Below are 15,320 nucleotides of genomic sequence, written 5' to 3' on the forward strand. Positions count from 1 at the left end.
AACCAATAGCGGGATCCGGAGATCCATAATGGCTCCCACATATTCAACGATTACTTAGTGATCGAATGAACCATTCACATACGATACCAATTCCCTTTGTCACGCGATATTTTATTTGTCCGAGATTTGATCATCGGTATTACTCTATACCTTGTTCAACCTCGTCTCCTGACAAGTACTCTTTACTCGTACCGTGGTATGTGGTCTCTTATGAACTTATTCATATGCTTGCAAGACATTAGACGACATTCCACCGAGAGGGCCCAGAGTATATCTATCCGTCATCGGGATGGACAAATCCCACTATTGATCCATATGCCTCAACTCATACTTTCCGGATACTTAATCCCACCTTTATAACCACCCATTTACGCAGTGGCGTTTGATGTAATCAAAGTACCTTTCCAGCATAAGTGATTTACATGATCTCATGGTCATAAGGACTAGGTAACTATGTATCGAAAGCTTATAGCAAATAACTTAATGACGAGATCTTATGCTACGCTTAATTGGGTGTGTCCATTACATCATTCATATAATGACATAACCTTGTTATTAATAACATCCAATGTTCATGATCACGAAACCATGATCATCTATTAATCAACAAGCTAGTTATACAAGAGGCTTACTAGGGACTTTTTGTTGTTCACATAACACACATGTATCAATGTTTCGGTTAATACAATTATAGCATGGTATGTAAACATTATCATAAACTCAAAGATATATTATAATAACCATTTTATTATTGCCTCTTGGGCATATCTCCAACAAAAAGGACCCAAAAGGATGTTCCGACCTCTGCGTGGCAAACTCCCAGTTGTCATTCCAAAAGGGAAGACTAGGCCCGAGTCGGGTTTCATCGCAGCAAACTTTTCCAGAGAATGCAACAACGTAGTCAGGAATCATATGCTCGGTGACTATTACGGTGAAGTTGCGGTATGTACGTACTGAAGTCCTTTTCTCCCCTGTAATTTGTATATTAAGATTCTAATTTTTGGAGATATCACTCTTATATTCATGTTCTTTCATGTCACTAGTCCAAGTTTGTTGTGGACATAAATGTGTCAACGGTAAAAACGGCTTGTACAAAGCTTCTTCGGAAAGGCCTTCGGCAGTGTCAGTACCTCCTAAAAAAGAGTACTTTTACAACATGGATCGTCCCATCCTGGAAGAAAACCCCGTTGCATCGATGAGTAACGATGAATGGAAAGCGCTTGTAGACCACTGAAATAATCTCCAAATGATGGTCAGTTCATTTTCTACAACCAATTCTTTGCCTTGTACATGCTTATGTCTACAGTTACTAATTCTACCATTCGAGCACAAGATATGTGCTAAAAACAAAAAAAAAACGTGAAATGGTCCAGTTTCATCAAGCAAGTGGGCCGCGCAGTTATGCAGTGCATCTAAAATATTTGGTAAGAAAAAACCTGTCTGTAATTCAATGGAATACTATGATAGATGTTTCAAGTTTCTTGCCTATTTCCTTTGATTTTCGCTTAATGCATTTCTGGATAATTCTACGTTGATCACATTCATTGTGTTACTATGTATTTTACAATTCTGTGCTAGGGTATGGTATTAAGTTTTTTGCATAATTTCCATTACATGATATTTTTGCCAGCTTCATGTGGTTTCTGTTTAATTATTTCATGGACAGTTGCATGCCGATTGAACTAAAATCATGTATGTGCTTTTGTGCACATTGTACCCTTGTACCAGGTCCATGTAGAACCTGCAATCTTGCTTCATGTATGTATATTATTTCAGGGAGACGCGTACAATAATAAAGAGCCCACTCCTTTGGAAATATTCAAAGAGTGCCACTTCAGCCGGAAAAATGGCTTCTCCACCGCAGTACAAGATACAATTGTAAGTAAACTATGCAGTGCATCTACAAAATTTGGTAAGCCAAAACCTGTCTGTAATTCAACGGAATATTATGATGTGATGCTTCAAGTTTCTTGTCTATTTCCTTTGATTTTCGCTTAATGCATTTCTGGATAATTCTACGCTGATCACATTCATTGTGTTACTATGTATTTTACAATTATGTGTTGGCGTATGGTATTAAGTTTTTTGTACCATTTCCATTACATGATGTTTTTGCTAGCTTCATGTGGTTTCTGTTTAATTATTTCATGGACAGCTGCATGTCGGTTGAACTAAAATCATGTATGAGCCTTTGTGCATATTGTACCCTTGTACCAGGTCCACGTAGAACCTGCAAGATTGCTTCATGTATGTCTATATTTCAGGGAGACACGTACAATAATAAAGAGCTCACTTCTTTAGAAATATTCAATGGGTGCCACTTCAGCTGGAAAAATGGCTTCTCCACCGCAGTACAAGATGCAATTGTAAGTAAGCTTTTGCCTCCATGTAAGTTGAATGTTGTATCCTGCTGCTTCTAATAACCTTTGATTTTCTTCATTACAAACCAAGGATGGGATGGAAAAGTAGCTCTCTGAACCTACGTCAGATGAAGGACAAAAGAGTGAGGTCCAGGTTGTATCTGAGGTCCTCCCAAATAATACATCCAAACCTAGTTTTCTTCGAAATGTGGGGCTCGTGTATTCTTATGGATCAAAGATTAGCAACCTGGTTGCAGATCTAGAGATAGAGAAGAGGGGAAGCGTAGAGCTACCGGATATTGTAAGCACCAGCGTGATCAAATGGATGAACTTAGTAGCAAGGTAGAAGGAGAAAAGAATCGCGCCATCATGGAGGCAATGATTGAGCAGTTACGCAAGATAATGCTCAAGCAAAGTTAGAAATTCTAACCTAGGTAACGTGGTGACCTGGTGGTGCAGTCTTCGACGGTTGAACTATCATGTTTTCTCTCCTGGGTGATGCGGTGATGCTAACTGAACTGTCATTCCGATGCCGCTCGTTGGACTAAGATTGTATTCTATTTTAGATACAGTGCAAATGTTACTTGTAATATGTAGGCGCCTATATTTTTATCCTGTAGCGTTCTATTCTGCATGTTTGTGCGAGCCACTATCGGGCCCGAATGTTTATGGGCCGATTTGTTCTGCGCAGGTGGGCCGCGAGAGACACTGTTAACATGTTGTAATAATTTGTTGGAATGAATTTGTAAAGTGGCATTCTTTTCCTGGGTTTTTTTGTACATCTTAAATGGGCCGCGATAGCCTATAACTGTGAAAAGAAAGGGCCTCCTACCATCGTCATTTGGACCATAATCAATTTTAATTTACGCCCCATGACTGGGCCTACTGTATGTGCCTTACTTTATGTACAATTGGGCTAGAATACATGTGATGCATTAGGTCATAACGGGTCGTACACTGATCACTGAGCGAAGGCCCAAAGCATGGGCAGTACAGTATGGGTTGTAATTTCTGCATAATGAGCCAAACCAAAAACAGTATAAACGGCCCAAATAAATGCCACGTGTTTGTTTCTAATTGGCCAACATGTCTATTTTAAATTGGCACAGATGTCCCTACGGGGTCTCAACACGTGGCACGAGCGGTTATTCGACAAGTGTCAAGCTAAAACTTGACACACGTAGGTAGCATGTGTCTTTGTATAATTGGAGTACTTGTCGATTCCTTACTGATCCGAAAGAAAAGTACAAAGTTGCCATGTGTCCTGTGATTGACAAACTTCTGCTAAAAAGTTGTCCCATGTGGCAAATACAAATTTGACACGTGTGTGATATGTGTGATGACATCACGCGACAAGACTAGACTGATACCTTAATCATTGGCCTGACACCTTAATCATTGGTCAAACATATTCGACACCATGGTCTCCGCCAAGGGTACTGCCCGCATGACGGATTTCCGCTGTCACGACGATGCGGGACGGCTGGGCTTTGGGCTTCGGCAGGTCGTCATGAATCCATGACGGGATCCCCTAACCGTCAGCCGAGCGATCTGTGAGGCGAGATTTCCCACGGTTTGTGAAACCATCAAAGACACGTGTTCGTGACAATTTTTGGACATTCGCTAACGAAGTAAAATTGTCAATGATCCCCTAACTGGTTGTAGTGTGGCGCTGGGCAAGATGGCTCTGTAGCTGATGACTCCAGGTCGGCCGCTGCCGGGGAGCACTGGAGTTCCGTCCGCTCCCTGGTCCCCCTCTACCGTTAAGTCACGTGCGTGTTCGTCGATGACGGACGCCAGATGTCCTTCTGGCACGACAGCTGGCTTCATTGGCCTCCCTCGCCACGTCCTTGCGGCTCCTCTACACCCACACCACCTGCCCGGAGGTGACTGTGGTGGGCGCACTTAGCCGCGGCATCGACGACATCCTCATCCCGCGGCTCACGCGGCTGGAGAGCACGAGTTAGCTGTGCTAGAGACTACTCTTGCCTCGGTTGAGCTCTCAAAAAGATGACGATCGGCTGCTCTCGTTTTGCGGGGCCCCAAGGGCAGGTTTTAGGTTGGGGCTCTCTACAAGCTCTGCTGGTTCGGAGGCGTTTCCTCCCCGTCGGCGGACTTCATCTGGATCAGCCATGCGCCGTCTCAGGTGAAGTTTTTCGCTTGGCTGCTGGCACAGTCTAGGGTGCACACGCGCGACGTCCTCCTCCGCAAGACCATCCTCTCCGTCGACAATGTCGGATGTCCTCTCCGCGACGCACGGCTCGAGACTGTGAGCCATATGGCCTTCCACTGCCCCGTGGTCGCTCCATTCTGGGATTTGCTCGACGTCCTGATCCCGCGTGATGCACACGTCCACGACCTGCACCTCATCCAGATGCCCGTCGTGGTTGCGGTTGCGGCGGAGATGGCCTCGGCCTTTACTCTCCACTGGCAGCGGAATGCCGCTGTCTTCCGCGCGACCCGCCCGTCGCTGCAGCTCCTCCGCAAGATGTGCCGCGATGATGCCACTCTCTGGCGTGGCCGTTTCCCTGTCCACGCTCGCGGTGCTGTGGATGTCTGGCTCGATCTCCTTCGTTCCTCGCATGTGTAACCCCACGAAATTTTCTTTTTTCCCCTTATATGCAGTACTATACAAATTTACGCTGGCTGCTAGTGCTCATAATATACAAGAGAAGTCTAGACATGACCTTTCCTCTGCATAAGAGAATCACAACTCTGCATTTATTTAAGAAGAGGCTTTACAAACTTATATATATGTATGCATGTACAGGAACAACTGAGCTAAATCTCTAACCAAATCAGCAACCACAGTTCAGCAAATTGGTTCAAAAACAGCCCTTCTTGGGAGTTATCTTCCTGACGCTATCCTGGAGAAACTGGAGGGCGCTAGGAGAAATGTAGGCCCTATCCATTGTATTTACCTTTGGGGCCTCAAGTATCGCCCTTGGAGGAGACAACGCGTACTGCATTGCCCATATCGCAAGCGGACGCATATATATCAGAGATCTATAGTGCCCATCAATTGTCCATGCTTCTGGAGTTTGAAACCAATACCTGGTTAAAAGGACATGTTAACTATTTTGGTGTTTTTCTATTAATACCATCCAACAAGCTGGCGGTTGCAGAAATTCAAGAAGTGTGATGCCAAAACATTCCATACCTATTACCATGAACAACATAAAAAAATTGCGACCAATTCCCTTGCAATAGTAGTTTCAGTACGAACTACAGAATTGTCTACGATTTTGAGCCCACACCAATAAGCAGACATTTTGAGTATTGGGTTCCAAAGTCTAAACTCCCTTCTCAAAAAATGAGGTACAATAGTATGGAAGTCCTTATATCTTTATATCCAACATCCAGCTATCTCAAATAAATTAGGACCCTCGATGGTTATGTCTAACAACCAGTGAACAGGTGTTTTTTAGTGCAATTGGAGACATTATGAAATGAATAGAGAATTTAAGATAGGGCAACCATCAGCAGGGAAAAGCATGGTTCTAGATCCAGAAAATAAATGCAAAGGACTAAACTTAAATAGTGAAATAAGAGGTATACCCATAGCCCTCTTCAGACCACCCTGCAAGAAAAATGCCTTCCGCTGTAGTGAAAGCCTGATCCTCCATTCCATGGAGCAGCATCGTTGCAGCTAAACTATACGTTACTCCAGTCCAGATTTCTCTTGACTGCATGCATGTCTCGTCTACCTTTCCATTCGGATGCATACCATTGACCGCTCCCATACGTCCTCCTTTCACCCTCATCACATTATAGTCAAATATTTTCTGAAGTGTGCGTTTTATTTTGTCCTCATCGAACAGAGGTGGCAAACTCGATGATGCAGTGTACCATTGTCCAGCTAACTGATCTGCCTGGATGGAGCGGCTACTATAGCTTGTTCCGCTGTCATAATTAAAATATGAACCATTCCATAACTTGGCTTCAAACACGTGTTTAGCTTTTGCAAATTTCACCATGCACCTCTCAGCATAGTCAGCATGTCCAAGGCTGCGGGCCATTGCCGCTGCAGCTTGAAGGGAAGCAAGCCAAAGACAACCACAATAGGCACTTACACCGAGAACAGTCCAAGCATCATACGTTTGATCAGGAAAACCATCATTCTCAATCATACTATCGTCATCACGATCAAACTGTTCCATGTATTCCATAGCAGTACAAACTGCAGGCCAGACATCCTTGCCAAATGACATGTCGTCGGTTGCAGTAAAATCCCTGTAAACTTGGAGAACAAACTTCGGATTTAGATCTTTCCATCTACTTGTATCATGTATATTGTATGCATTCAATTCATGCCAAGGATCATGTGCTCCGAGATCATGAGGAACAGAACCGATTACTTTACGTGTGCCCCATGTACCGTCAGCAAGAAATCTGACTCTACTTCTATCTTCACGCAAAACAGCTCTAGCAAAATCACGTTGTATACTCAGCTCAATCTTAGGGAAGAGGTCCAAAAGAGCAAAAGAAGCATAGAAGTGTACATCGTAAGTGCACCACATGAAGTACTCCACTCCTTCAAGGTACAAAAACTTCCCAACATTTTCTTTGTCATCAAAATCAAGCGGGCTAGAACCAATAAGTGGAACTGTAGAGTTGCAAGTGCTGTTATGAAGTGGCAAATCACTATCCTCAGGTAGACTTGACTTAGAACTTTTATCAGCGTCCAACATCAATGGTTCACTGTCTGGGAGTAACAACATGCACATAAAGTACAAAATGGTCACTACATCAGAACAACATAATATTAACATGGCACTGTCACCATTATGAGAATAGATACAATTAGGTATGATAAGATTAATGTAGTCCAAAAATCAGCACGGTGGAGTTTTGTATGACAAAGCTAAGACCATGTTAACATGGTCTTGAATAAATTATTTGATATATTTTTCTTCATCTGGAAGAAAATTAGCCTTGACATAAAATTGCTATATAAACCAATAAGAACAAGTCCGCGAGAAAATTGTGTTTTTTTGTTCTAAACAGCTTCAAGATGCAATAGAATTATTTCTGTGTGGAATACTAATAAGAAATAACCGAGTAGAAGTTGATGACGAATATTGTACGAGAGTATTCACGATTTGAGGATAAAACATAACTTTGTATTTCCATTAACTGTTCTTTGTTGATGTAAAACAAATAATGTGCTTAAAAAGGGGGACACTTAACAGAAAGATTAGAACAATTTGTATGATCTCTAAAAATACCACACAAAAATCAACCCCAACATGTATATCAAAACCTAACAATAGGAAGAAAACAAAAATCAGGAACAAACATCTGGAGAGATGATTACCTATCCAAACAGTTCCTCCAGCCACAAGAAAGTATAGTTCATTGAAGAGAGTGATCTTATACCTGCAAGTATTAAGTACAATATAGCACGTAAATTTATTTATCGTTCACAAAACAGTAAGATCTCTAAAAAGATATTTGCAGTGAAAGCTAAAATTCCAGGTAATAAATAATTGAAAAATGTTCACCTTACTTCCCAAAGGGAAAACTATTGAGTCTCAGCTTGACTACAGAACTTTTTTTTTTATTTAACCACCTGACATCTAATAGCAGATCACATATGACCCCTGAGGACGGGTGATGACTGGTTTAACATCTGTAGCCACTATGTAGTTGGTTTCTCCATGTTGGCACTCCAGGTTGCCATAGGAATTTTCCCCTTTACTCTATTCTTGTCGGTATTTTATTGGACAACTAGTATGCAGATGACAACAAGAGTGGTGGCGGAGGCTTGAACACAAGCTGATGTGCTCCTGTGCGGGATCTCGCAGGTTTGTGTGGCTGAGTTCCCTGAGATGAGGTCGCACGAGACATACTTTCCCATAACAGGCTCCACACATCTGTCCCTATGCTCCCAGACAAAACGTCGCCAAGAAGGCGCAAAATGCACAGGAACTGACAAAGCAAAAGAATTGAACAGGAAGAGAGCCAAACATAGCTAAGAGAAAGCCTACAGCACACAGCAAACAAGACAAACAAAACAAAAATGGCTCAGTCTACACCTCTGCGGCTTAGGGGGTCAAGAGGATATTCATGATAGTTCAGGGCAGCAAAGTGGACTTTTTCCTTAATAATCATACAAGTAGTGAAGTAGTTATGAGTGTGATTCATGCACAAGTATTTTATCGTACCATTCCGGAAGTCTCTCATCGCGGAGAATTGGGGTTTGCCACTTATCAATTTCCTCTTCCCAATGCTTATACTCTGTTAGTCAGATGGGAATCAATAGGAAGATTTTCAGAAGTAATACAGTAACCAAAATATATCCCAACATAAAGCAGTAGTAGAATATAATAATCAAGCAAACCAGAATTGTGTAGAAAACTAACTACTATAATCAATATATGCTAAATTTATGACACAATTTGTCAAAACAAACATACTCATCAATGCATCTTGCACCAGGTTTATAGCCGACTTTGGAGAAGTTCCATAGAACTTTGTATATCTCCTGTCAACACAGCACGAAATCAAGCTTTACTAAACAGGTAAAACAGCTGGTCAGAGGATTTTGATCTAGATATATATTCATATAGACAGAAATAGTAGGAAAGATAGCAGAATTATCAAGTAAGGATTTTTATAATAGAAAACATGAGATAACATTTGAGTTTCTCCAGTCGCAGATCATTATGTTCTATGTAGTAAATAGTAAGCTACAGTAAGGATGGACAATAACACTAATGTGGTTTGCAGAATATACAAGTTGTGACGTACAGTTTGAAGTTTAGAATAAATGAATCAAGAAAGTTTTCTAACAACTGCACCTTGTAATATGTACATCCTCATTTGGACTTAGAATTATGATCAGCAAAAATAAAAGTTTGGAAAACAAAAGTTTACCTGTGGTACGTACTTCCCTTCTTAAATTTAACCTCAGGAGAAGACCAGGCCAACGCAAATACAACTGTACATCTTCCATGTGGTTCAACCCAGGTGGAAGCAGAAACTGCTGCACAAACTGCATCACCCGGCGAAGAAGGCATGCAGGGGCCAACATTGAAATTATCTCGGTCAAAGCAACCACCCTTTTAAAAATCAGATGGTAAGACATTTAGAGTCCAATCCAATATTTTTGCAGGTTTTCGTATATTTCAAACAAACAAATCAGTTCGTAGAAAATTCCCCTTCTCTGCACAAGCATCCAATGATACCAGGTCTAACAAAAAGAGGAGGTACATTAGGGGTTAAATGACTAAAACAAAAGGGAAAAATCACCTGAACCATTGTGCCCCACATCTCCCGAGCAGTGATAGAACTTTCTCCAGAAAGCCCAAACACTGGCAGCACCGTGACATCTACATTTTGATTTTCACATGCAGCAACAGCAAATGTTACAGGAGGATTATTGTTGGCAGTCCTGCAGTGTTGGAAATGGATAATTAACTGTTAGATACATAAAAACTTTACTACATGCAAAAAAAAAGCAAAGATCTTCATGTATCTGGCAAAATCATATTGCATATTTTCTAGATCTATGGGTGTTTTTTTAATACAAATATAGGATGGGAAGACATTAAAAAATATCAGTGTCAAAACTGATTCAGAACAAAGCAGTATGGCAATACTATTGCGAACAATGATCGGCTCCTAGAAGCTCTTAGTTTTCATTTGAGACTTCTTTTCTCGACACGCAGTTGGGACTTCTTAGAAATGCTTAAGGATACTGCCAAATAACCATAGCGAAAATAATGATGAACAGTTGATGACTTGCTTGTGATGTAGGAGAACACCAGAAATTCCATTTTCTCCTCTGCATGACAAACATAAAAAAATATCATTTCACTACATTGGCAACGAGTTATAGAGTAAATAGTAAGCACTAAGTGACCTACTGACATGAATGGCTCATTTACATGACCGCCAGACTGATGTGAAAGCCCCCCAATAGAATTCTGGGATTGCATCAAGAATAGAACATGATTAAATCTAAGAAACAGAAGGGAAACATTGTGTAAGAACATTGGAGTAAAAGACTAGAAGTTACTACCGCCCATGTCATTACTAGGCTCACTTTTGCCCTTTCCTTTCCAGTATTCACTAGCTGCACAATTTTCATACCATAAAAACATAGGCAGCAGTTATTAATAAACAAAAGCAAGATGCTACATCAAAGCTCTCTAGAAATTTTGGTGGTCGCACCACAGTAGGTAAATGAACAGTGACACTCTCAGTTTGTTACTGTAGCGTATATCCATATCGGGCTAGACTGTTTACAAGCATGTAAATCTTAAAAGGCTTCCCTCAAAAAATTCTTAAAAGGCCACGAGTTCAGGATTCAGACATTTGAAACATTAAGGTGATATTTTTCCATAATAAACATTGTTTCTGCAAGTAATGAAAAACTTACAGTGTAGACAAAAACTGATGTAGGGAGACTACTCTCTTCGTAGTTGTGAGGAATAAATGGAGATATTTGACGACAAGATATTTTCAATTCAGGATCAGGTTCACCTTTTAAATGAAACGGGTAAGAACTTGTGAGGCTCAGTATCATGTTTCAATAACTTGGATGATGTGCCTCATAATTCATACAAAAAACACTGAGTATGTTATAATTCTATAACATGTGAAAACGTTCAAACATCATATACAGGTATTGGGAATGCCTGAGTATTAGATATGGGTCAAGAAACTAAAGCAATGTTGTTATCATGAAATCCTTACTACTTTGACTGATTTGTCATAAAAATAAATGAGTAACATTACCATCATAAACAGTCCATGCTCGAGGAAACAAAGCATGGTATGTTGAACGATCGCCTCTTAATTTCCAGTCCCAGGATGATATACCATCATCGCTAGATTTTCTGAATCAAGAAACATAAAATGATCAAACATGCATTCAAGATAGAGCTGATATTAGGATGTTAGAAAGAAGAACCCACACAAAACATGGATCATACTTGTCGTATAGCTCACTGAATTGAACAGAAATTGTCTATGCATTAGATGCCAATAAGGGTGTATTGGAAAAAGAACCACAGCCTTCATGGGAGAAATCGTACTAGGACCGCAAATCGGATAAGTAAATAAGTAATTATATTATGCTTTATGCTAACCAACTAGGTTAATGATTGCTATATACTTTTTACATACTAAGACTGAAGAGAACATTTCAGACATGCATATATTTTGAGAACATGCATAGATGGTGTCACACACAAAAAAATATCATGAAATCAGGAATGTGTTGTCTGAAAAGGCAAAAAATCATACTTTAAACCATCATGCTGACCAGGAGACAAAACTGAGGAGTACTTTTTGCTTCCTCCTTCTCTAGTTATAAAGATCTGCAGTAATTAAAGATTTCAGTAAGGAAAAATCAAGAGGTATGTGCTCTAAATGAAAATTCGTACTGCTTGACCAAACACACTAACAAAGAACTTAGGCATACACATAAAATTACATCCGAAAGCTTACTGAACACAAAAGAGGCAGAATACCCTTCAAGTGCATTTGTAGTTTTTCATTATGACACACTGTGTTTTCATCAAACCTCCACAACCCAAAATCTGATGCCCGCAAGCAATTTGGACATCAGTATATTTTAGTTTAACTAGCAGTGTAGCTATCTACTAGTGGGTAAAAGAATGAGAGGGCTCTCAATAATGATCTACTGTCCGATAGATGGCCATAGTGAAGTGCCCCTACTGGGAAAGAAAAATAATATAAACTAGTTACCAGCCAAATTGCACATTTACAAACAGTCAACCATTCTTTCTACTGAAAACATTCGTGGAATAATTATCACTTGACAGATATAAACTGTATTTCTCCTGTAGTACTTTGTAATATCTTAGTTTATTTGTTTCTAAGTGGTTTTCCTAGACCTAAGCCTCGCTCAAAGCTTGGTCTAACCATTGAAAATAATGTGCACGACACACCACAAGAAAATGATAAACAGATAGTGGATTAGCAATGTTTTACCGGAAACAAGTACAGTAAGTATTGTTCAAGATTGAAATTCATGACATGTAATAAAGCAAAGAAACAGAGAGAAACTGTGAAAGGTAAATATGAAAATAACATATTCGAATGATTTGAGGATATAGCATGGTTAGCAGGGTAAAAGGTCTCAGTTACCGAAAATTGGTTTTCCATCACTGGCGACATTTCACATGAACCAGGAGTTATCTGCCAATTCTTGAATTCCCCTCTAAAACCTCTTGATATGCTACCAGTCCTACAAAAGTGAATAAATAATAAACAGGGAGTGAATTTGGCAACAGAAACGGCAAAAGCATGTCTGTAAAGTGTTTATCGTGAGGCACACACCCCATCCCACCGAGAGGTACTCCTTGTGAAGCTGATGGTTTGCTGCTATCTCTCGTGAATGGATCAATTGGTGCTTTCTGTAAATTGATAAATTTAATATTCTTATCAAAATGAACCAATAAATAAAGCACACTCAAATGGTACAAGGCTTTCCCTGAACAGAACATTTGATGGTATGAAAATGCGCAATCGCATGTACTTGATACACCTGCCCCCCAGATCAGGAATCTGTGGCGGCAGCTACTGCTACACTTTTGCCTGGTCAGAGTTGTCAGTTTTTTGCTTCAGTATTCTTCCTTTTGTATTGTTTTCTTTCATTTGTTTTGCTTGTTTTAGTTTGGTTTGTATTTCGTGCCTTCTCGGTGTCCTTCTTTTAATACAAAATATAGTACATTTAGAAAAATGTTTAAGAAAAAACAGCATGCTGATCTATTACCCTTCCATAAGAAGCTTCTTCCCGAACATATGACCAAAGCCGGAGACCAAGCTTCATCTGATGGTCAGAAAGAAAAAAATTCGTTCATGTTCAGCAAGATTTCAGATGAATGACAAAACAACGGTAGTATCTCTGTTTGACAATTGCATTTTTTCATACCATTTTGAATGCTTCTCTAAAAGTAACATTGAACTCCTTCAGCCTATTAGCATGACTACTTAATTTTCTTCTCCAAGCATATTCTGGTGGTGAGCCGTCATCAAAATCTAGCTGCAGTTGTTTCCATCGAAATCATAAGAAACACATGGATAATGAGGCAGGTAAAACCAACAGCTCGTCACAAATATATGATGATCTTACAAATCCATATCATATCATGAGAATGATGCGACATGCTCTACCAAAAACTAAGAATAATTATTTTCCAAGTAAACAGAAGCCCCTCAAAAGTTAGTGTACCGGTCAAGAAATCTGATGTCTTCTCTAAATAAAGCCTGAACTTGTGAAGACTAGTAACCAGCCAAACAAGTACTGGCAATTCGGCATGGTAACAATCTCAAGATCAACAAAATGCCCCCGCAAAACAAAACAGAAATCCAGACCGGTATTACAATTTTGCTCTAAACTTCGAGAATGTGGTAACGAGGAAATATTGCAACTTTGCCACATTCCCAATAAACAATGTCTCCAGACCGATTTTGACTCGAAAGTGGAAACTGATAGCAATTGATGCGAGATGATGAAGAAGGTGCTCACCAGCTGCAGGGTGCTCTTGTTTACGAACTCATCGGCGCGCCACGACTGCTTCCTCCGGTAAAACAAGTTGCCGCCGGGGGCAGACTTGCCACGGGGCATGGCCGAATCCCCGATTTATTTCGAAAATTAAACCGGAGCTATTCCAGTTGTAGGCAGATTCTGATGAGGTCAAATGAGATTTATCTTCAAGAGGATTCGATTCTTCAAAACAAAGAAAAAGAAGAACAAGCAGTCCAAGCAAGCTAGCGAACCGCCCTTGATTTCCAACCGAAGGAATCACGTTCGTACGGAACAGCACGAGAAGAAAGGAGAAGGAGACGGAGGAGGCCGACGGAGAGAATAGAGGCAAAGGGCTTCGGCGGAGGAGGCAAAGAGGACTTCCTTCTTGGGGGAAGCCTGCCGCCGGCTCCCGGAGAGGCCAAAGAGACCACAGTCTGATGGAGACGGGATTTCAGTTTAGTTTGATTATTATAGTTTATAATAATAATCTAATTTCATTGACGTCCACGTCAGGGTACAGGTCTACGTGTCTATGTCCACGTAGCCGTCTATTGCTCCCTCCTATCCAATGTACCAACTGCAATTGCTTGTCATTTTCAGGTTTATAATTTTGAGGAATGATTAGTCCAAGTACAGGTTTATTATCTCCAAAACCTGAGGCGAAACAATGGGGAGAATCCACACTACATTTTCATAGTATTAAAATGGTATTATTCTGAAGTTTCATTTGTTAGAAAGTGGACTCCTCCTTCCGAAAGTTCGTACAACTGCATCAGCAAAGTCCTAAGCTGATAGGATCGAGATGGCATATTTCTAATGTCTTAAAATTGAACCCTTCCCCGCCGCCGGCTCGACTCGTCCCCTGCTCGTTCCCGCGGGCGAGTCAGGGGCGACTCCCTAATCCCTCCCCCTTCAGCCCGACCCCCTCCGCCCCCTCCCCCGCCGCCGGCGGCTGTCCGGCGACGGTGACGACGCTAGGGAAGATGGCGACGGCGCCGGGGAAGACGGCGGCGACGGTGCTGGGCGGCCGGAGTCGGCGCCGTGGCGGCGCGGGTCTGCCGGCCCAGATTTGGGCCCTTTGGGCTCGATCTGGGCGGACGGGCCCCGGCCGCTCTGTCCACCGGCGCCTGGGTGTGGGCACCCACCTCCTCCTCGCCCGTCCTCCTTGGCTCCAAGCGCAGGGGTGCTGCTGCTCTGACCAGGTTGAGCTGAGCCCAACGCCATCTTGGCGTGGTGGCTTGGGGCGTCCGTGCGATGCTGGCGGCGAGGTGTGCAGTGCTGGGTGGCCGGCGATGCTTCTCTGAGGTGGATGCGCGCAACCCTGCCGGCGAGCCCTCCCATGGCAGCACCTATGCCGCTTGCAGCTTGGTGGTGCCCCTCTCAGGCGGCTTGCCCTCCCTTTGTGGGCATGGTTGCCCTGATCTGGCGCGCTTTACGTGCTGCCGGCGGGTTGT

At 41.7% G+C, this 15,320-nt stretch overlaps 1 protein-coding gene across 1 annotated transcript; it reads right to left on the reverse strand.

The window, feature by feature from the left end:
* Nucleotides 1-5,059: 5,059 nt before the first annotated feature.
* On the reverse strand, nt 5,060-14,308 carry LOC124680608 (non-lysosomal glucosylceramidase-like). Its single transcript, XM_047215674.1, has 18 exons — nt 13,867-14,308; nt 13,270-13,380; nt 13,111-13,167; nt 12,675-12,751; nt 12,483-12,582; nt 11,616-11,689; nt 11,106-11,206; nt 10,747-10,850; nt 10,387-10,440; nt 10,236-10,291; nt 10,111-10,149; nt 9,615-9,756; nt 9,240-9,424; nt 8,780-8,847; nt 8,528-8,600; nt 7,678-7,739; nt 5,919-7,065; nt 5,060-5,414 (listed from the first exon to the last, which is right to left on the reverse strand). The coding sequence occupies exons 1-18, from the start codon at nt 13,963-13,965 to the stop codon at nt 5,186-5,188; spliced, it is 2,778 nt and encodes a 925-aa protein (XP_047071630.1). The 5' UTR covers nt 13,966-14,308; the 3' UTR covers nt 5,060-5,185.
* Nucleotides 14,309-15,320: the final 1,012 nt, after the last annotated feature.

Source organism: Lolium rigidum, unplaced genomic scaffold, assembly GCF_022539505.1.
Source record: "Lolium rigidum isolate FL_2022 unplaced genomic scaffold, APGP_CSIRO_Lrig_0.1 contig_21203_1, whole genome shotgun sequence".
Taxonomy (NCBI): Eukaryota; Viridiplantae; Streptophyta; class Magnoliopsida; order Poales; family Poaceae; genus Lolium; species Lolium rigidum.

What these genes read in the sequence shown, in the direction of transcription:
- LOC124680608 (XM_047215674.1), bottom strand. Translation starts at nt 13,965, where the DNA reads ATGCCCCGTGGCAAGTCTGCCCCCGGCGGCAACTTGTTTTACCGGAGG. An exon ending in GGTCAGCATGATGGTTTAAA is followed by an intron (nt 11,207 to 11,615) that starts GTATGATTTTTT and finishes TTCTTGATTCAG; the next exon opens with AAAATCTAGCGATGATGGTA. An exon ending in GCCTAGTAATGACATGGGCG is followed by an intron (nt 10,292 to 10,386) that starts GTAGTAACTTCT and finishes ATGCAATCCCAG; the next exon opens with AATTCTATTGGGGGGCTTTC.